Raw genomic sequence first — 20,155 nt, 5'->3', positions numbered from 1 at the left:
ACTTCATCAAGATAATAATGTTTGTGGGCCTGGCACAGTGACGCATGCCTGTAATCCCAGCTGCTTGGGAGGTGGAGGCAGGAGGATCACGAGTTCAAAGCCAGCCTCAGCAGTTTAGCTAGGTCCTAAGCAACTCAGTGAGACTCTGTCTCTAAATAAAATACAAAATTGGGCTGAGGATGTGGCTCAGTGTCCGAGTGCCCCTGAGTTCAATTCCCATACCAAAAAAATAAAAGAAAAAAAAAGGATAATAATGTTTGTGGAAATGCTTTATAAATTGTCAAGAGCTATAGAAATATGGGGGAAGGGCAGTGTTATTTATAATGATAACACTTATTTAGCAGTTATTCCTTGCCAGGCATTATTACAACATCTTTTAATGCATTAGTTCATTTATTCCCCCCTGCAACCATTGAGGCACACAGAGGTAAAGCACTCAGTTAGCCAGGTGCAGAGGTGTACACCTATAACCTCAGCTACCTGGGAGGCTGAGGCAGGAGGATTCCAAGTTTAACGTCAGCCTCAGCAAAAGTGAGGCACTAAGCAATTCAGTGAAACCCTGTCTCTAAATATAAAATAGGGCTGGGGATGTGGCTCAGTGGCCATGAGTTCAATCCCCTGTGCCTCCACCAAAAATACTTAAGAATTTATTTATTTGTAGTACTGGGGGTCAAACCCAGGAGTGTTCTACCACTAAGCTATGTCCCTCAGCCCTTTTTAATTTTGAGACAGGGTCTCACTAAGTTTTCCAGGCTGGCCTTGAACTTGCAATCCTCCTGCCTCAGCCTCCTGAGTTACTGGGATTACAAGCATGTACCATTGCACCCATTTTCAAACTGAAAAATTTAAAAAGGACCAGGTATGTAGCTTGGTGGTAGAGCACTTGCCTAGCATGCATGCAGCCCTGGGTTTTATCCCCAGTACCATAAAAAAAGCTAGGTCCTCGTGAATTCAAGGACTCTGGCACCTTGCCTTATGCTACTAATTCCCATGCTACACCACCTCTGTTTACAGTTCCATCTAATTAACATTATAGAATTTAGTGCTGAGTTTTGAGGCTGAATTCTGTAGGAATTCAGGTAACTGATAGACCACTGTAGGCTGGAGGCTCTGAAAGGATCCTCTGAAAGGAAGAGGAATTTAAGCACCTCTAAAGGATAGATAAGAACTGTAGGAAGTAGGGGGCAGTGGAACCTGCCTGTAATCCCAGGGATTTAAGAGGCAGAGGCAGGAGTATCCCAAGTTCAAAGCCAGCCTCAGCAACTTAGTGAGGCCCTAAGTAACTTAGCAAGACTCTGTCTCAAAATAAAACAGGCTGGGGATGTAGCTCAGTGGTAAAGTGTCTCTGGGTTCAATCTCCAGCATCACTAATTAAAACAAAACAAAACACAACACAACACTATAGTATAGAGGGAAAGCAGAAAGGAGGGGCATCCCAGACAGACAGGAATAAAGACAGAGAGATAGAACTGAGTTCCGTGTGTTTGGGAGACAGTGAGGTGACTGAAACAAAGTGAAACAAAGGAATTTGTTAATGAAGGCAGAGGAAGGATATTAAATTCCAGGATGGAATTTGAAGAGAGGGAGAAATTTGCTGGTTACACAGAGTATGAGAATTGGCTCCACAACCTCAGAAGAGGTGGGCAAGCAGAGCACCAATCATGCAAGAGGTATACCTTCTTCCTGCATCTACCCTGCTACTTGGGGGAGTTGGGGAAGAGAGAAGGGATAAGATATGGTGTAAGATAGTCGCCTGACCCCAAGTGGTGGTCGTAGAGAACTGCAGACCAGTGAACCTCAACTGGAGCTGTAGAGACTGCCAGGCCACCACCTCCACAGTTAGGATTAGGACACACTCATTCCAGAACTAGATGAGAGGGAGGTCTCCCTCTGGGATCAATTCTCCTCAAAGGGATCTATCTCCTTGGTGGGCAAGCTTTCTAAGAAGAGAGCAAGTATATATGTAGTTTAAGAGTGTAAGCTCAGATATGGTCAGACTGGATTAAAACTGAAGCTCTTGGGCTGGGATGTGGCTACAAGTGGTAGCACGCTCTGCCTGGCATGCATTGCGGCCCGGGTTCGATCCTCAGCACCACATACAAAGATTTTTTTTTGAAAGAGAATTTTAATTACTATTTTTTAGTTTTGGTGGACACAACATCTTTATTTTTGTATGTGGTGCTGAGGATCGAACCCAGGCCGCATGCACGCCAGGCGAGCATGCTACCGCTTGAGCCACATCCCCAGACCCCTAAAACAAAGATGTTGACGTCCACTGAAAACTAAAAAAATAAAAATAAAAATTCTCTCTCTCTCCAAAAAAAAAAAAAAAACTGAAGCTCTTATCTTAGAGATTTACTTAACCTTTGATTTAGCTTCACTGACATGGGGATCATAATACTGCCTTAATAGGTGTATTTAACAAGCTCAGTGTGATAACATCAGTAAGCATATAGCAGCACATCATCTAGCACTTAGTAAGTGCTCAATCACTGTCAGGCAGCAGTAGTAGTCATGATGTCAGGTGTTATTAACTCATGGGCCCTTGTCTTGAGGCTCACTGGCTCTGCAGGCTTTCCCCAGTCTTTTACATATACCTATATCACCAGAAAGGACCAAGGAAGAGAAGGGAGGGAATCCAGAGGATGGAGGTGAGAGGGCTCAGATCTCCTTCCTACCCTAGGCTTCTCCATCAACAATAACAGCAATTTCTGAAGAGCAGGAAGGGATTTGGCATCTCCTGGAAGGAAGAGAAGCACCCAGTCCCCTCTCTCCTCAAGAAACTTAGATCTCTTGGTCCCTAAGGCAGCTGCAATAAGTCCTCTCCAGAGAGGGTCATGAAGTGGATAAGCTGCCTTTTTCCTGGCCAGGATATTGGACCTAATCCTCCCTCCCTTGGGCCTCAGTTTCACTGTCTGAGGCCTGTGGGAAGAGAGTGCATCCCGCCTCAGTCTCCATGGCAACCACAATCGATGTCAGTTGTGTCTGACATCCCGAGAGGTCACTGCCGCCTTCTCCACCTCCTTATATTCTCATATAGTCCATGTTAATACAATTACACAACTATAGACCCATTATACAACATAGCCATGCCTACCAAATTTCAGATCCACATCCTACAACTCTACTAAACACACCTTCCTGCATACATACTCAGAAATACTCCCACACATTCACACATGCATCCACAGACAGCCAGACCTCATACAAATGATACACAAAACACAAACTTTTGTGTAAGTGCACAGACACATGTATGAGGGGACACACATACTTCCATACCAACAAACCCAAAGAAAAACACCCATACACCTATAATATATTCTATCCCATACCACGAACTTGGGAGGGCCGGAGAGGGTCACTGTGCTTGTAGTCCTTGCTGTCAGTCAAGGTCTTGAAGCAGTTTGGCCTCTTTGAACATATCTTCTTGGGAGGTGACCCAGGTATCTGGGCATCTATCTATCACCCATATGCTGATTGTAGTTTCTGTAATACATGCACCCTGCTCTTCCCTGCCATCTTCCCTGCCCTATCCCTGTGGCCCAGAATGGTCACAGGGTGTTTGGGGGAAGCATTCTCAGGGACGGTGGCAGGTCACTGCCTCCCTCCTCTGGCCCAAATCCTTCACACCAGAAGTTCTCTGGGAGGTGGCCCCATGAAGAGGAAGAGGCGGCGGCTGTGGCTAGGAGGCTTGTAGGGCAGAGAGAGGGAGGGAGAGAGGGAGGAGACCCAGGGCGGGAGAACCGGAGGGAGGCTGCGGGTGATCCTACTCTGGCTGGGGAGCCTGAGGGGGAGGTGGCTTGAGGCTGCCTGCGGTGTGTCCCAGTCTCAGCCGGATAGGGGCCATGCCTGGGGCCCCGCCATGAACCTCGAAGGGCTAGAGATGGTCGCCGTGCTTGTAGTCCTCGCTCTGTTTGTCAAGGTCCTGGAGCAGTTTGGCCTCTTCGAGCCTGTCTCCTTGGAAGGTAACCCAGGTGTCTGGGCATGTCCGAACTGCTGGTTGGAGGATCAGCCACCCTGCAGTTTTGGGGAGGGCCTTGTGCCATCTTCATGACTGGGGGAAAGGGTGAGCAGGTGAGTGATGAGATTGGCAGCTGGGGAGGTAAAAGCACAGCCTGGGAGACAAGACAGCTGGGATAGATTAAGAGGGGCCCTTAAGGAGTTGATCTGGGGAAGGGGAGGAGGGGCTTTGGGAAAGTAATAAAGGGTGCAGCATGGGAGGACTGGGGTGTAAAGATGAGGTGAGGGGAATATGAAGGATACCAGGTGGGGAGGCAGGCAAGGGGTATATGGAGTAGAGGAGGAAATTTCTAAGGTTCCTGAGATAATACTAGATTTCTGGGGAGTCCCTTTTAGAGTTCAAGGATGTGGGTGACTCTCCATACCTCCATGTGGTATAGGTGTAGGTTACAGGGTGTGTGTATGGACTCAGTGTGAGACATGGAATATGAGTGTGTGCTCATGTGTGTGAGCGAGGACATATGTGACTATGTGAGCCTGTGTATATGACAGATATATGATCACATGTGTCATGATAGGATTGGTGGCTTGTGTAATGGTGGATATGATCATGCCTAAGCTGGACAAGGCGAGTGGCTGAGCCTTTTTGGGTATAAGGCTAAATGAAGCTGTTCCCAATTCCCTGAGGATATGTTCAAGACTTGGAATTGGAGTGGGTTCTAGAGTCCCAGTTGCACCAGGGGAGGCAGGCAAGATAGGCAAGAACCATGATGGGGCTGGGGGTGGGAGCAGGGGCTATTGGTTAGACACCTGGGAGAACTGGAAAGATGTGAAGGAAGCTGGTGTCAGGAAGATTCATGAATTGCCTGCTCTAGGGTTCCTTCAGTAAGAGCACCCTTCATCCTCTGCTGTAGACTGGGAGTTAGACTTAGGAGACTGGTTTGAGCTGGTTCTCATTCATTATGGAAAAGATGAAATATGTGGCTCAGTGATAGTGCACTTGCCTAGCCCTGGGTTTGATCCCCATTATCGCAAGGGAGGGAAAAAAGGGAAGAAACTGGCTCTAAGAAAATGCTTTAGACTATTTGGTGAGAAGAGAGGAAACAGCTGTGCCATGGAACTGCACGGTTCTTGTGAAGAGAAGAGGGGAACAAAATCCTGAGGGAGATGGAAGAGACAGAAATGTTTCCCTCTCCACCTCCAGTAGCATTTTCCCTACTGATTTTGGAGTGGGACTCTTGGGAAGCTGCAATATCCTGTAGTCTAAAGGCAGAGGCTTTCTCTTCTACCTTTAAGGGAGCCTAGAGGAGATTAAGGCTTGAGAGTAGGCAGGGACCTAGTAGGCAAGGCAGGAGGAGAGCTCTGTACCTCACTCCCCACCCCACAGTCGGGTGACTACACCACCACAGGCCCCAGGCACAATCTGGCTTTGGGAAAACAGAGTCCAGGTTAATGGAACCCTGGGCTAGGGGCCAGGCCACCATCGATTCCCACACCCCGCCCCCACCAACCTGGCCCACTGCCTCCTTATCTCTCTATAGCTCCTGGAGTGGGTTGGGGAGGGAGAGAGATGAGGTTCAAAGAGGTGATAACCTCACACAGTTACCTACTGGTCTGGAGGGTAGAGTCTGGTGTGGGGGGGCGAGGTGGGTTGGGGTACTGGGATAGGGGAATGACTAAAGGAAGTTGGGCCCCTCCAGGAATGTACTGAGGCAAACTTTAGTCAGTGTGTCAGGTCCGGCAGGCTCTGGCCCAGGGATCTGGAGGTGTTTGCAGCTTGGAGACACAATAATGCTAAGGGTCCTCCTGGTGTACAATTAGAGCTATAAGATATATGCAGAAATAAAGGGTGGGGGGAGAAAGAGGAGCTATGATCATTGGGCCTTAAATAACCCCACAGGACACCAAAATATTGATCTCCAAGATTTTTTATTGCTTCAAAGTCCACTATCATTTCGCCTTCAAAGAGCAATCAACCATACTAGAAAGGACTGGGAAACAGCCACACTTAATGGTGTAAATATTAGATGATAAGGAACCCCCCTTCTCAGGAAGATTCTGGGTGCCTTGAAATAAGAAGTAACAGGACAGAAAAGTAGATGTACCCAGGACAGATGAAGCTTCTGTGGGTGAGGAGCAACCTTAGGTGTCTGTCTGCTATAGAGGATCTAGCTCACAATATGATATGGATATGTGTCATGGTATTCTTAACACACAGTGTTATGGTGTCCCAGGGTCATTGTGTGGTATTTTTGCTTTATTTTGCTTTCTTAGTTTGGAGGATTGAATCTAGGGGTGCTTATATCCCCAACCCTTTTTATTTTTGTACAAGGCCTCACTAAGTTGCTGGCTGAGGTGGGCCTCGAACTTGTGGTCCTCCTGTCTCAGCCTCCCAAGTCAATCAAGCTGTCACTGGCACCTGTCTGACTTATCATTCTGTGTCCCTATACATGCATATTTGTGTATGTGTGTGTCTGAGAGAGGGAGGGAGAGAGTGAGAGAGAAAGGAAGAGAGATTCTACCTAGCAATCCTTAGGTTGGACATTACCCTGAGGTCCAGCTATGGCACTCAAGCCAAGGGCACTGGGTGAGCAAAGACACTGAGGCCAGTACGACCTCTCTCTTTGCTGCCTCATTGTCGCTGGGCCCTATCCCATTATATTAAGTACCCCAGCCTTGCTTGATGCACTCTGCATGCATGTGAGAACAAGTAGGCTTCCTAACCCGGCCCCAATTATCCTTGCCCGCCTTCCGCCCCATTCATTCCTTTCCTAGCCCTCCTCCAGCCAGGCTTGACTTGTGACTGAAGGGGACAGGGAACGGAGGGAAAAGTGGAAGTTAACGTGCCTTCCTGGGGTCTTCTCTCTTCCTAGGCCACCCTCCAGGGCCCACTAAAAAAGCGCTGAAGCAGCGGTTCCTCAAGCTGCTGCCTTGCTGCGGGCCCCAAGCCCTGCCCTCAGTCAGTGAAAGCAAGTGCCTCTCCTGTGCTTCCGGGGGCGGGGCCCGAGCGTGTGGCATTGTGGTAGAGTGACGTTGGCGTGGCCAGTTCGGCTGGTGGGGTGGGAATCGGAGTGGGGGCTGGCTGGTGTGCTTGATGAAGCTGGTATGTATGTATGTGGTGTCCCGAGTGCCTGTGAGCATCACTGGTCTAAGAAATCGAGCGTTTGGGCATGACCAGAGTGGCAGGGCCCATGCCTAGGCCTACGTGGGCCTGGCCAGTGGAGGGGTCAGGACCAGGCCACTAAGCGGGTCTAAACCAGGCTTAGTGTTTGTGACTGTGTGGACTGCCTGTCACTGTGTATGTTTTGGGCTTAGCCAAATATTTCGCCCGTGGCCACAACAGGATGGTTGCAGGTTTAGAGAGTGGAGATCGCCTTACTCCAGATGCCAGGATACTTGGGTTTTCTTTTATCCTTTTTTTTTTTTTTTTTGTTGTTGTTGTTGTTGTTGGGGGGGGTGATGCAGGGACGCTCTACCATTGAGCAACATCCCCAGCCCTTTTTAGTTTTGAGAAGGGGTCTCCCTAAGTTGCCAAAGCTGGTCTCAAACTTGGAATCCTCCTGCCTTAACCTCCTGAGTCACTGGAATTACAGGCGTTTGCCACCGGCCTGGCAATACTTGGGTTTTCAGTCTTAGCCTGATCCCCCAACTAAGTAACCTCGAGAGGACCTCTTGTCCCTAAGTCTCCCTGTGCCCACTTCAGAGGATCATACTGAATTTTGCAAGCTATGAAGTCCCGTTTTGTAGCTGTCATGATGTTTGATTCTGATAGGTCCTTTCACAGGGTAGGTTTGAAAAATAGGGACATGGTTGTGTGCATGGGATCCTTTTCGTGTATGTCTGCTCTTTACGTGTGCTTTTGCTGCGGGTTTGGGGTATGTGCATTGTATACAGGTCTGTGAGATTTGCTGTGTGTGAGAAGCGAGGTGAGTGTCTGCTTTGGGCCGGGTCTTCAGCTTTCTCGGTGACAGTTCACTCCCTTCAGCATTAGCCGCCCCAGCCTCCCTCCGCCCCCACAGACAGCGTAGAGGATGAATTTGAACTGTCCACTGTGTGTCACCGACCAGAAGGTCTGGAGCAGCTGCAAGAGCAAACCAAGTTTACGCGCAAGGAGTTGCAGGTCCTGTACCGGGGCTTCAAGAACGTGAGTGAAGGCGAGGCCAATCTGGGTAAGGGGGGGAGCAGGAGGGCACCAGCTGATAGAGAGTAATGCCTAGATGCTTTGAAGTTGAGGGCTGTGGCCCCAGAGACCAACTTCTAGTCTGAAGTTTTGGCCTGGGGCCAAAATAGATGTACTCTGATCCCGTAGACTGGGATTTAGTTATATGCTTTTCATTTGTGCACTGGGGAAGAAGTCTTGCCTGCCATACCAAGATCCCCCTGGAGGCATGATGACTTTTCCTTTCTGGAAGGCTGGCCATGGAGGGTGGAGAAAGGGCAGTGAAAAGAAAGTGGGTTTTGTTCCCTCAGTATGGTTCTCTCCTTCCTCCCAGGAATGTCCCAGCGGAATTGTCAATGAGGAGAACTTCAAGCAAATTTACTCCCAGTTCTTTCCTCAAGGAGGTGAGCAAACTAGGCCCAAGAGAAAGCAGCTGTTCTTTGTTATGCTGAGTGGGGAGAGAGGGTGCTGAAGGGCTGGGATTGCCTTGAAGGATTTGGGGAAGCTTCATAGAGGTAGGAAGTCCTCTCCCATCTGGAAGCCAGGCTCACTCACTTCCCCACATTTATCCTACAGACTCCAGCACTTACGCTACTTTTCTCTTCAATGCCTTCGACACCAACCATGATGGCTCTGTCAGTTTTGAGGTGAGCTGGGGAGGTAGGTCAGGGAAGCCTACTTCCTTGAGTTTACATATCAGAATCTCCAGGTCATATCCAAAGAAAGGATTGGGTGACGGGTACCCGAAGTCACAGTTCTTCTCTACTCCCTTCTTAGGACTTTGTTGCTGGTTTGTCGGTGATTCTTCGGGGAACCATAGATGACAGGTTGAATTGGGCCTTCAACCTGTATGACCTCAACAAAGATGGCTGTATCACCAAGGAGGTGCAGGGCAACTGAAGGGTTATGTGGGAGTGGGTTGTGGGGTACAAAGGGCCATGGGAAGAAAACGACCTATATATATATCACCAGCAAGAGGGTAAAATCTACATAGGCCATCAGCCTCTTGGTTTGGAGTCTGGAGTCTGGAGGCTCTGAGGAGGGATCTTCTTCTCTTTTGGCCTAACAGGAAATGCTTGACATCATGAAGTCCATTTATGACATGATGGGCAAGTACACATACCCTGCACTCCGAGAGGAGGCCCCAAGGGAACACGTGGAGAGCTTCTTCCAGGTGCCTGGGACTGGGTAGGCTGGAGGGCCGGAGTGAAGGGAAGGAGACCAGGAACCAACACGGGAACTTACCTGAATTCTGCATGCCTTTCTCCTGCCATCCCTATTGTTCTCCCTGCCCGACCACCTTCTTGTAGAAGATGGACAGAAACAAGGATGGTGTGGTGACCATTGAGGAATTCATTGAATCTTGTCAAAAGGTACAGGCCCTGCCCTCTACATTTCCCTGGTCTGGACTCAGGGCCTGAATCAGTGATGTATGAATAATTTACTTTGGCCGGGCACAGTGGTGCATGCCTGTAATCCCAGTGGCTCCCAGGAGGCTGAGACAGGAGGATCATGAGTTCAAAGTCAGCCTCAGCAAAAGCAAGGTTCTAAGCAACTCAGTGAGACCTTGTCTCTAAATAAAATACAAAATAGGGCTGGGGATATGGTTCAGTGGTTGAGTGTCCCTGAGTTCAATCCCCAGTACCAAAAAAAAAAAAAAAAGTTTCTTTGGTCAGAGTGCCTCCTCCCTATCTCACCCCCACCATTCCCCAATCCTGTTCCTTCATGATAAGGGATGTCTTATCCCTTCCCCATCTCTATCTGGGTATCTCCCTCCTCTCTGCCTCTGAATGTTCCCATCTCTAATTCAGTGTCCTTCTTCCTGACAATCTCTCTTTTTTCTCTCTTTCTCTCCTTCTCTCCAATCTGCTTTACTCACACCATGGCCACAGGATGAGAACATCATGAGGTCCATGCAGCTCTTTGACAATGTCATCTAGCTCCCCAGAAGAGGGAGTTAGTGTGTCCTGGGGGCACCATGCTCTAGTCCTAGTTCAGGCAGACCTCACCCTTCTCTTCCCAGGTCTATCCTCATCCAAGCCCTACCCTGCGGGCTATAGGGATCGAAAAGCTTGGGGCTTCGGTAGTCTAGAACCCTGGATTTGAAGGGGCCAGATAGTGGGCAAAGTACATCTGGTGGGTGTTCCCAACTCCCAACAGCTTTTACCCCCTTTTTGCCTGACACCCAGTGCTGAGGGTGCCTCTGCTATTGGAAATGAATGATTGCCCACCTCCCACCCCAATTCTAAGAAACCACAACACTAGACAGAATGTTTCCTGCTATGGTGCTTCCCCATCCCTGATCTCACAAACACTTCCCCTAAGACTCCCTTCTGAGAGAATGCTCTGTCCTTGGCGTACTGGCTGGCTTTTCATATTGCCTTTGAGAGCCTTGTGGGAGGGAAACAGAATATAAGGGAGAAATCTTGGTCCTGAGCCAGTGGTTTGTTCCTAGTATCTGACTGGAGTGAAGAACAGAAAGACCATGGAAGAGCATTAGAGCTCAGGCATGTTGGGCTAAAGCTTCAAGTCACACAGTGTGCTACTCCAGGCCACTAGCATTTCCAAAGTTTTCAGAAGGCCTTATGTCCCAGAAATTTTCCATACCCTTCCAGTATCATAGGAGAGCTTGGGAACCAGATATCTGGCTTATCCCTGAAATTCCTTCCTCTCCCCTCTTCCTGCTTGTATGGTAGTAGTGGTAGGGATTGTGGGTGGGAGATGTCTTAGTTGATGCGTAACAAAGTTTCAGCTTGCTCTTCCTGCTCATTGCCTGTTATGATGGCTGTGACTTGAGTTTTCACCTGCCATATCCTCTAAATTTGGAGGCATGGAGTGAATCAGGGACTTTCCTGAACATGGATCCCATCACCCCTCCCAGTGGATGCCTTAGAGGGAGAACGAAGGAGGAAGGCAGGCATAATATTTGAACCCAGTGGGGGGGGCATATATTAGAACCTTTGATCAACCAGGCTGCACCCCAAACCCTTATCTAGTCTCCTTAACTCCCTGAATCTCCTCTTCCTCTACTCAGCCCACCCAGAGATGCCATTTAGCACACTGAGAGTGCAGGGACTATAGGACCCAGGTTGTCCCACCTCATCATCAGCACTCCTGCCATGCTGCTACTCCATAATATATCTGCTTGTCCCATTCAGCTCACCCTCCCAGTCAGCCAGAATCTGAGGGGAAGGGCCCCCAGGGACCTCCCTGTCCCATCAGACACTGCTGACTGCTTTGCATTTTTGACTCTTCTGTATATTTTGTAAAGTAACAAATACACCAGATCCAATAAAACACAATGGCTATGCATAGGCTGCTGTCTCTGCCTTTTTGTCCTTCCTACCCCACAAATACTGCCTGATCCAAAACTCATGTGCCTGCAGCCTTTTATATCCCCAAGAAAGGGCTGGGGGTATAGCTTAGTGGTAGAGTGCTTCCATAGCACGTGTGAGGCACTGGGTTCAATCCTCAGCACCACATAAAATAAAATAATAGTATTGTGTCCATCTGTAACTTAAAAAAAAAAGATCCCCAAGAAAGTGCCTGTCTTTTTGAGTCCAGCCATGCATTGGCAGGAGACCAAGACTCAGATTCTGGAATAGGTGGAAACCCACCTGACCTTAGGTCCCTACAGGACTCTCCCATATCCTGCAAGGGGACAAGGAAGGACAAGATGTTGATGACTCAAAGAATATGCCAAGAAAGCTGTGCTTTGGCAGACATTTAGAATTTCTGATTTCTAAGAATTTCTAATTTACAAATGTAGTTAATCACAAAGTGCTTGAGGGGAATTCCCTTGAATTAGTTTATTATTTTCCTTTTTTTTTTTTTTTCTTTTTTCAGTGCTGGGGGTTGAATTCAGTGTTCCACAAATCACAAATACTAGGTAAGTGCTCTACCATTAAGCTACATTCCAAGCCCTTCAGTGTTTAAGAGCTTTAGCCAAGTGAATTGGCACACACCTGTAATCCTCGCTACTTGGGAAGCTGAAGTTTACAAGCTAAGGATTGCCAAGTTTGAGACCAGCCTCAACAATTTAGCAAGATCCTGTCTCAAAATAAAAACTAAAAATGGCTGGTGATGGCCAGGTGTGGTGGCGCACGCCTATAATCCCAGTGGCTCAGGAGACTGAGACAGGAGGATTGCAAGTTCAGTCAGCAAAAGCAAGTTGCTAAGCAACTCAGTGAGACTTTGTGTCTAAGTAAAATATAAAATAAGGTCGGGAATGTGGCTTAGTAGTTGAGTGCCTCTGAGCAGCTTTGCTCAAGTACTGCCCCCCCCCCCCAAAAAAAGACTGGGGATGTATTTCAGTAGTAGAGAGCACCCCTGGGTTCAATCTCCAGTACTGAAAAACTTTTTTTTTTTCAGTCTTGTTCCTCTCCTTCACTCTCTTTCCACCTGTTTTATTAGTCCTCCAGTTCTACCACTGATGATCTCTTCCCTAGTCTAAGCCACCATAATCACTCACCTAAGTTACTAATTATTAATCCATATGAAGTAGCTCTTTCTTGTTGCATTTACTATTCATCCTATCACTAGATTTCCCCCCTTAAAACATTTATCACAGACTCTTCCTGTGTAAGAACCCTGTTAAGTCAGCTTTTTGTTGCTGTGACAAAATACCTGAGAAGAAACAACTTAGAAATAAACATTTATTTTTGGCTCACAGTTTTAGAGGTTTCAGTTCATGGTTGGCTGGTTCTGTTCCATTCATTCTGGGCCTGCAGTGAGGTGTTATATTGTGGGAAGATGAGCAAAGCTGCTCACCTCATGACATCCAGGAAGCAGAGGAGGTGGGGAGAAGGGGCCAGAGACAAGACATAGTCCCCAAGGACACCCCCACACACACACCAAGGATCTACTCCTTTAACTGTGTTCCACCTCCTACAGGTTCCACCACCAAAAAATGCCATCAAATTAGAAATCCACTGATGAGATCAGAGCCCTCATGATCCAATCACTTGCCCAAAGCTCTTCCTCTGAACATTGCTGCACTGGGGATTAATCCTTCAACCCATGAGCCTTTGGGGGGACATTCTAGATCCAAACCATAACATACTGAATTTGTTATTGTCAGTTTCTCCAACCAAAATGTAAACGGTGGGGCAGGGCCCTGTCTCTCTTTCCACATTTATTAAGGAGCTACTAAGCACTGATTAGGAGCAGAGGGAGAGGTGTGATGTGGAAAGAAAATGTAAAGCAATTGTATAGCAAGAAGTACCCTTAAAGTTAGGAGCAGGGGGAGAAGTGTGATGTGGAAAGAAATGTGTAGCAATTGTGTAACAAGAACCCTTCAAGTTTGAAACAGAATGTTGATATTTTGGAGCACAGGATCTAGAGTCTGGACTGTGGAGAATAGATGAAACTGACTACTGACTTTCTGCCAGTTGTGACAGTGTGAAGTATGAAACAAAGAGGAAAAAAAAAATGTCATGAGACTAAGAGCTAGGGTCAACTAGAATGATAGCCCCTGAGTTCTCCAAGGGACAACAATATCCAGTGAAACTGCTTATGATCCCCAGCTGGCCTCACAGGAGGTCCCCTAAGAAAATGCCTGCTCTGTGTTTGATTTATCAGTACATAAACTAAAATTGGATTGATATAGACAAGATTAGGTTGGCCCTTGTGTAAGTTTGTGAAATGTTCCATATTGAAAATAATTCTTGCTTCAGGACTAAAAAGAAGGAAGACTGTAACAGTCCCTGGAGCTACAGTACTGTTTTAATAGGAGAAGGAGGTATTTATTCCTTACAAGTTGGAACATTTCTCAACCCACACAGATGTGAAATGCATTATGATAGGACTATAGCTCTGGGAGCATACAGTAAAGGGAACTTGCTGAACTAGAGTTCAGGGAAGGTTTCTTCATAAAATGTTGATGCTGAAGCTCAACGGATCCCATGCCTCCTCACTCACTGTGTTAGCTTTCCAAAATACCTGACAAGAACAACTTAGAAAACCAAAGGTTTATTTTATTTTTTGGTACCAGGGTTTTAAACTCAGGGGCACTTGACCACTTAGCCTCTTCCCCAGCCCTATTTTGTATTTTATTTAGAGACAGGATTCTCACTGAATTGCTTAGCACCTGGCCATTGCTGAGGCTGGCTTTGAATTTGTGATCCTCCCATCTCAGCCTCCTGAGCCATTGGGATTACAGGCATGCCCCACTGCGCTGGGCCCAAAGTTTTATTTTGAACTCATGGTTTCAGAGGTTTCAGTCCACGGTTGGGAAGCGCCTTTGCTCTGGAGGAATAGCATGGTGTTAGAAAGGCACTCTACTAATGGCATTGAGAAAGTAGTGAGGGGTGGGAAGAGAGCCAGGGACAAGATATAATCCAAGGACACACCCCCCACTAACCTACTTCCTCCAGCTCCCCCACCTGCCTACAATTATCACCCAGTAGTCCAAATTATTAACCAATAAAATTCATTAATCTATTGATGAGGTTATAGCCCCCATGATCTAGTCATTGCTTAAAAACCTCACCTCTGAACCATGTTGTGTGAATATGAGATTTGGGGGAGAACATTAAAAATCTAAACCATAACACACATTCACTGGGTACTCCCCATTTCCAAACAAACCAGTCCTTTCAAGCCTTCCCTACTTTTAGACTCTGTTGTTTCACTTGCCTAGAGTGCTGACTTCTCTTACTACCTATTCTAGCTAATTTCTACTCATCCTTTATAATCCAGCTCAGAAATAAAGCCATGGGGTAAGGGTTCTTCAGTAGTAAAGTAACTGCCTAGTAAACCCAAGGGCTGGAGTTCAATCCCCCAGCACAGCCAAAAGGGAACCACATTCACAGCCTCTCCCCAAAGTAGGAGTTAGTTATTACCTTTTCTGACTTCCTGAAACACTTGGGTACATCATGAAGGAATTCTATGTGTACTTGCTTGCCTATCACCATACTGTGAGCAGCGAAATCGGTGCCTGCTGCGTGAAGGAATGAACGAATGCATTGCATCGTTAAATGGAGTTAGCTTCCAAAGTGGATAGGGAAAAATGATTCAAGGCAGAGGGGTGAGCTGAACTCCTTGGAATGGTGTCGTCACAGAACCGAGCCAGGTCAGGCGAATGTAATTAGCCAAACTATTACAAGAATCTCCATAGAAAGTAGGTCAGTTCCTTCCTGTCTCTTTAAGAACCAGAGGCTTCGTTTCCGCGCTTGCGCTTTGAGAGAGTAAATTCCTTTCCTTTACACCCACCCCGCTTCGCCTAATTGCCCCAAAAGGCGGTAGCCTCCTCCCATACTCCCCTTCTACTGGTGGAGTAATGGTCCGTCCCAAGGTGTCGGGCTCTTTCTGGAGGGTGGCAAGCATAAATGGTACATTCCACCGCCTGCATTCTCCACGTTTCCTATGTTCTATTTCCCCCTACTGAATGAAACGTAATAGGCTGGCCCCAAAGAAGGAGGGGGAGGGGGGCTGAGAGGACCGGTCTGAGCCGGTCTGCGGCGCAGGCGCAGTGCGGATAAACAGGAAGCGGGTCCTAGAGGCAGCTGCAGAGTAGAACTAGGGGCTTCGCGGGCAGCAGCGGAAAGACTTAAGATTATTAAGAGGGCAGCAGACACCGAGAACGAGAAGAGGAGCCTTGGCCATCGGCTTCCAGTAAACGAGAAGTCGCGGTTTCGCTCTCTTCTCTGCTTAGGTTTTCGGCTTCCCAGCTTAGGCTAAGGCAGCGGCTGACAAAGGGCTCGCGCCGGTGCCGCCGCCCTTCTCATCCGGGCAATCGGGCCCCTGCGGAGAGGGAGGGGGAAGGGCTGAGGGGGAGGGGAAGGAGCCGGAGGGGCGCGCGCTTGGAGCTTAGGCCCTCTCCAGGGTTCCAGTCCCGTGGCCCAACGGACGGAAGCCGAAGAGGACCTGCAGAGGTGGCGGCGGCCGGTGGCAGGAGGATGGTGCAGAAGGAGAGCCAGGCGGCGCTGGAGGAGCGGGAGAATGAACTCAGTTCTAACCCAGCCGCCTCTGCGGGCGCATCGTTGGAGCCGCCGGCAGCTCCAGCCCCTGGGGAAGACAACCCAGGAACCGGGGCTGGGGGAGCGGCAGTGACCGGGGCGGCAGGAGGGGCTCGGAGGTTCTTGTGTGGCGTGGTGGAAGGTGAGCGTTCCTTCCCGTCACGCCCCGGTATTAATATGTTATCTCCTCAGGAAGGGAATGGGGGGGTTCAGGGGGCTCTAAAAGGCTGTTACTCCCTTGGGTCCGAAACTTGGTCCTGTTAAAATGAAGGGTGGGGAGGTGAGGCGGTGGACTAATTTTCCCTTCTCACGTCCTTAAACGGCGTCCGATTCCCCTCTGGCTACTAACGTGCCTAACCCCACCCGGTTTGGGCATGGAGCCAGGCCGACTCCCGAGGAGGCGGTGGTAAAGAGCCTGCTGTTAGGCTCTGAGTTATACCTCTTTATACATTGGGATCTTATTCTGTAGAGTCGTCTGTTTTTTAATGGAAAAATATGTATGAAGCCGGGAGCGGTGGCGCACTCCTGTAATCCCAAGACTCGGGAGACCTAGGCAGGTATATCAAGTTGTAGGTCAGCGTCAGCATCCCTGTCTCCATTTAAAAAAAAGAAAAAAAGTGTCCCCGTCCTATCCTTTGGTGGTGGGGGGGAACCCACACAGACGTGCTTGTTGTGCTTCTTAAGTGAAGAGTAGCGTAGTTGGCCATTGGTGTTTTTTTGGGGGGGGGGTGGTATCCGAGATTGAACTCGGGCATTCGACCACTGAGCCACATCCCCAGCCCTATTTTTTGTATTTTATTTAGAAATAGAGTCTCACTGAGTTGCTTAGCGCCTCACTTTCGCTAAGCCTGGCTTTGAACTCGCAATCCTCCTGCCTCAGCCTCCTAAGGCTTATAGTATTTAACAGTTACCTATCGTTTTAGATTTTTTGCTGGCCAGCAAACTTCTTCTCCCTCTCTGAAGATTCATTTGCAGCCTAGAAAATCGTCTGCTTTTCAACTACTGCATTTTGTCTTCCAAGGATAAAGTTTTGACTACAATAACATTTTGGAAGATATGGAATCTGAATTTAGGGACTGAAGATGAGGCTTAAATATGCGAGAATAAAAGGAATGAGTGGACATTTTGGTAATGAGGGAAAATTACCACGAGTAATTTTACAGAGTTCCAGTCAGTCACTTTAGCGCTCTTTGCTTGAGTGCAACATGTATTTCAATTTTTTAATTATTATGGTCAACCCAGGGTTTTCTAGTTGTGGGATTTTTGTCTCCTATTATGTAATGGTGCGGATAGGATCTCAGAATTGAGCCTAAAAATGACTCTGGAAAAAAAAGCTAAAAAGGTTGGTGATGCACTCCTATGGGAGGTTGAGGCAGGAGGGTCATTTGAACCCAGGAACTTGGAGACCAGCAACAGTGAGACCCTGAATCCCAAAACAAAACAACGAAGATAAGGAAAAAGCAAAGGAGGGTTATTCTCTTGATTGAGAGCATCAGCTTTTCCAGCGTGTTCACCATATTAATGTGTTCTTTTGAAACAGGTGGTGATTATGGTATTTTAGATAAAGTTTAATTGCAGGGGAGAACATGCTACTTTACAGCTTAGTAAGTCATGAAACAATTTAGCAAAATTGCCTTGCAGACCATATTCTGTTGGAGTCAGTGTTTATGAAAACATGATTGTTTTGTGTGACTTATGTGTAGATGTATTTATTGGGCTTCTTGGAGCTCAGGGAGATTTAGAAAAACAATCTGTATATTGTTATCAGTGATCTTGGGGTGGAAGGTGAGGAAGGAGTGATGGGGGAAATCCACATTTCATACCTATACTGGAATGAATCTAAGGAAATTTGCCAGTTAATTATACTTTCAGTAATTAATGAAGGAAACTTGCTCTGGTTAAAACTGGTTTGTTTTGCATAGTATGGAAAAAGGAGTCTTTAATTCTTTTGTTCTTCCTTCTCCCATTCTTTTGTATAGTTTATTGGTAACTGAACACCTGAGCCAGCACACATTTATTCCTTCCTTCCTTCCTTCATTCTTTGTTGGTACCATTCCTAAAATGGAGGAGGATCGGAAACACAGTATAGTTGCTGCCAGGATTCCTTTTTTGTTTTTTGCATTTACTGTGTTAATAGCACTGCCTTCTTTTTTGTGGTGCCAACCAACCAAAACCATAAACCTGACTCTGAAAGAACCAGGTTAGGATTTCTGAAGATTAAAATGTTCTTGTTAGGCATTTGAAAAAATCTTTTTTTTTTTTTTTTTTTAATTGGAGCATAGCTAAATCCTAATGTATATGTACTGGGGATTGAACCTAGGAACATTCTACCTCTGAGTCAGATCCTTAGGCATGCACCAAACTTTTTTCCTTTTTTAAAAGAGTCTCTAAGTTGCTAAGGTGTGTCTCCTACTTAGAATCCTCTGCCATAGCTTCTGGAATAACTGGGATTACAGGTGTAAGCCACAACTTCCAGCCTTAATGCCTACTCCTTTTTTTTTTTTTTTTGTAGTTGTAGATGGATAGTATGCATTTATTTTATTTGTATATGGTGCTAAGGATTGAACCCAGTGCCTTGCACATGCTAGGCAAGCGCTCTGCCACTGAGCTGTAGCCCCAGCCCTAATGCCCGGGGGGAGGGGGGGGGGAATAATGCTCAGGGTTGTAAGAAAGACTTGTAAAAATTTTACCATATCAAGAATATTTTAGGGGCTGGGGCTGTGGCTCAAGCGGTAGCGCGCTCACCTGGCATGCGTGCGGCCTGGGTTTGATCCTCAGCACCACATACCAACAAAGATGTTGTGTCCGCCGAAAACTAAAAAATAAATATTAAAAAAAGATTATTTTAAAACCACGTATAGGAAGTAAATACTGATTTGTCAAAAATGAAAGTGCTATCCTGGGCATGGTACAGAGGCTGAGGCAGGGGGATCTCAGAATTGAGCCTAGGCAACTTCATAAGGCCCTGTCTCGAAATGATGTAGCTCATTGGCAGAGAGAGCTCTTGCCTAGCATGTGTGAGTACCCAGTACTGCAAAACAAAAAAAGACAAAATGCTCCAGCTTGGTAACATTGGTAAGTAATGAATTTTACTTTAATTTGCCATTGTTCTTTCTTGTGATGCACATTAATCATTCTGCCTAGAGAGGAGGCCATTTTGTGTTCATAATGCTTTTACTGACCTCTTCATGGCATTCTTAAGTGGTTGTCCTTATCTCTTGCTGATGATTAGACTGAAATAGGTGGAAAGTAAAGGTTAGGCAGGCTGTAAGGTTTTGTGTAGTAGAGCTATGATTAGCATACTAGGGAACTCCAAATACCAGTTTTGTTCTTTTACATCAACTTAGGACATTAGACTGCAAGGCTTGTTTCCTACAATGGACATTCTGGGGCAAATCAGTCATGTTCTTAAATTTTCTGATGTTGAAATCTTGGCATTGGAAATTAATGATGGTTTGCGAGTTTGCAATTCAGGCCAATCATTAAGTTTTCAGATTCTTTTCTATTTCTAACCCTGAGTTACCTTACCTCACCCCTGTGGAAGCAGTTTATCCCCCTTCTACATATTAATTGTTATTGTTAGCAATTTGGATTTCTTGACTTCTCTTTGATATTGTAAAATTGAGGTACTAGATTTGGACTGAGGGTATTGCTCAGTGGTAAAGGGCCTAGCCTGCTCAAGACCCCAGCACTGAAACAAAAAAAGTTAGATTTAAGTGTATTTGGTTTTTATTGACAGTAAAAAGAGATTTTAGGTTTAGCTATTTTTAAATAACTACCACGTAAGTAATAAATGTCACTGTATTATAAATTTATCTGAGCAAAAAAGGAATGAAAGTCACCTTTAATGTCACTATACAAAGGTAAGCAAATCTTTTTTTTTTTTTTTTTAAGAGAGAGAGAGAGAGAATTTTAATATTTATTTTTTAGTTTTTGGCAGACACAACATCTTTCTTTGTATGTGGTGCTGAGGATTGAACCTGGGCCGCACACATGCCAGGCGAGCGCACTACTGCTTGAGCCACATCCCCAGCCCCTAAGCAAATCTTAATGTTTTACTAATGTTTTTCAGATT

The 20,155-nt window shown here is 46.7% G+C and overlaps 1 protein-coding gene across 12 annotated transcripts in view; it reads left to right on the top strand.

Annotated features, from left to right (window-relative positions):
• Nucleotides 1-20,155, top strand: part of Oga (O-GlcNAcase) — a 54,495-nt gene that overhangs the window by 8,263 nt on the left and 26,077 nt on the right. For 4 of the 12 annotated variants that reach the window (XR_007349125.1, XR_007349124.1, XM_048807207.1 and 1 more), the window contains exons 2-10: nucleotides 6,837-6,932; nucleotides 7,983-8,107; nucleotides 8,457-8,526; nucleotides 8,699-8,769; nucleotides 8,900-9,007; nucleotides 9,192-9,296; nucleotides 9,433-9,495; nucleotides 11,969-12,011; nucleotides 15,947-16,222. Coding sequence is in view for 10 of the 12 variants with exons in the window: in XM_048807207.1 (XP_048663164.1) it covers nucleotides 6,837-6,932; nucleotides 7,983-8,107; nucleotides 8,457-8,526; nucleotides 8,699-8,769; nucleotides 8,900-9,007; nucleotides 9,192-9,296; nucleotides 9,433-9,495; nucleotides 11,969-12,011; nucleotides 15,947-16,222 (957 nt within the window). In the remaining 2 variants the exon portion in view is untranslated. Of the gene's footprint in view, nucleotides 1-2,278; nucleotides 3,969-6,836; nucleotides 6,933-7,982; nucleotides 8,108-8,456; nucleotides 8,527-8,698; nucleotides 8,770-8,899; nucleotides 9,008-9,191; nucleotides 9,297-9,432; nucleotides 9,496-10,014; nucleotides 11,435-11,968; nucleotides 12,012-15,946; nucleotides 16,223-20,155 lie in introns of those variants that run through there. The other 8 variants (XM_048807209.1, XM_048807208.1, XM_015494691.2 and 5 more) reach the window with 6 other exon arrangements.

The sequence above is a fragment of the Marmota marmota genome, unplaced genomic scaffold, assembly GCF_001458135.2.
Source record: "Marmota marmota marmota unplaced genomic scaffold, marMar, whole genome shotgun sequence".
In the NCBI taxonomy this organism is placed as follows: Eukaryota; Metazoa; Chordata; class Mammalia; order Rodentia; family Sciuridae; genus Marmota; species Marmota marmota.
Note: the sequence above shows the minus strand (reverse complement) of the source record. Positions and strands in the feature narration are given on the sequence as shown.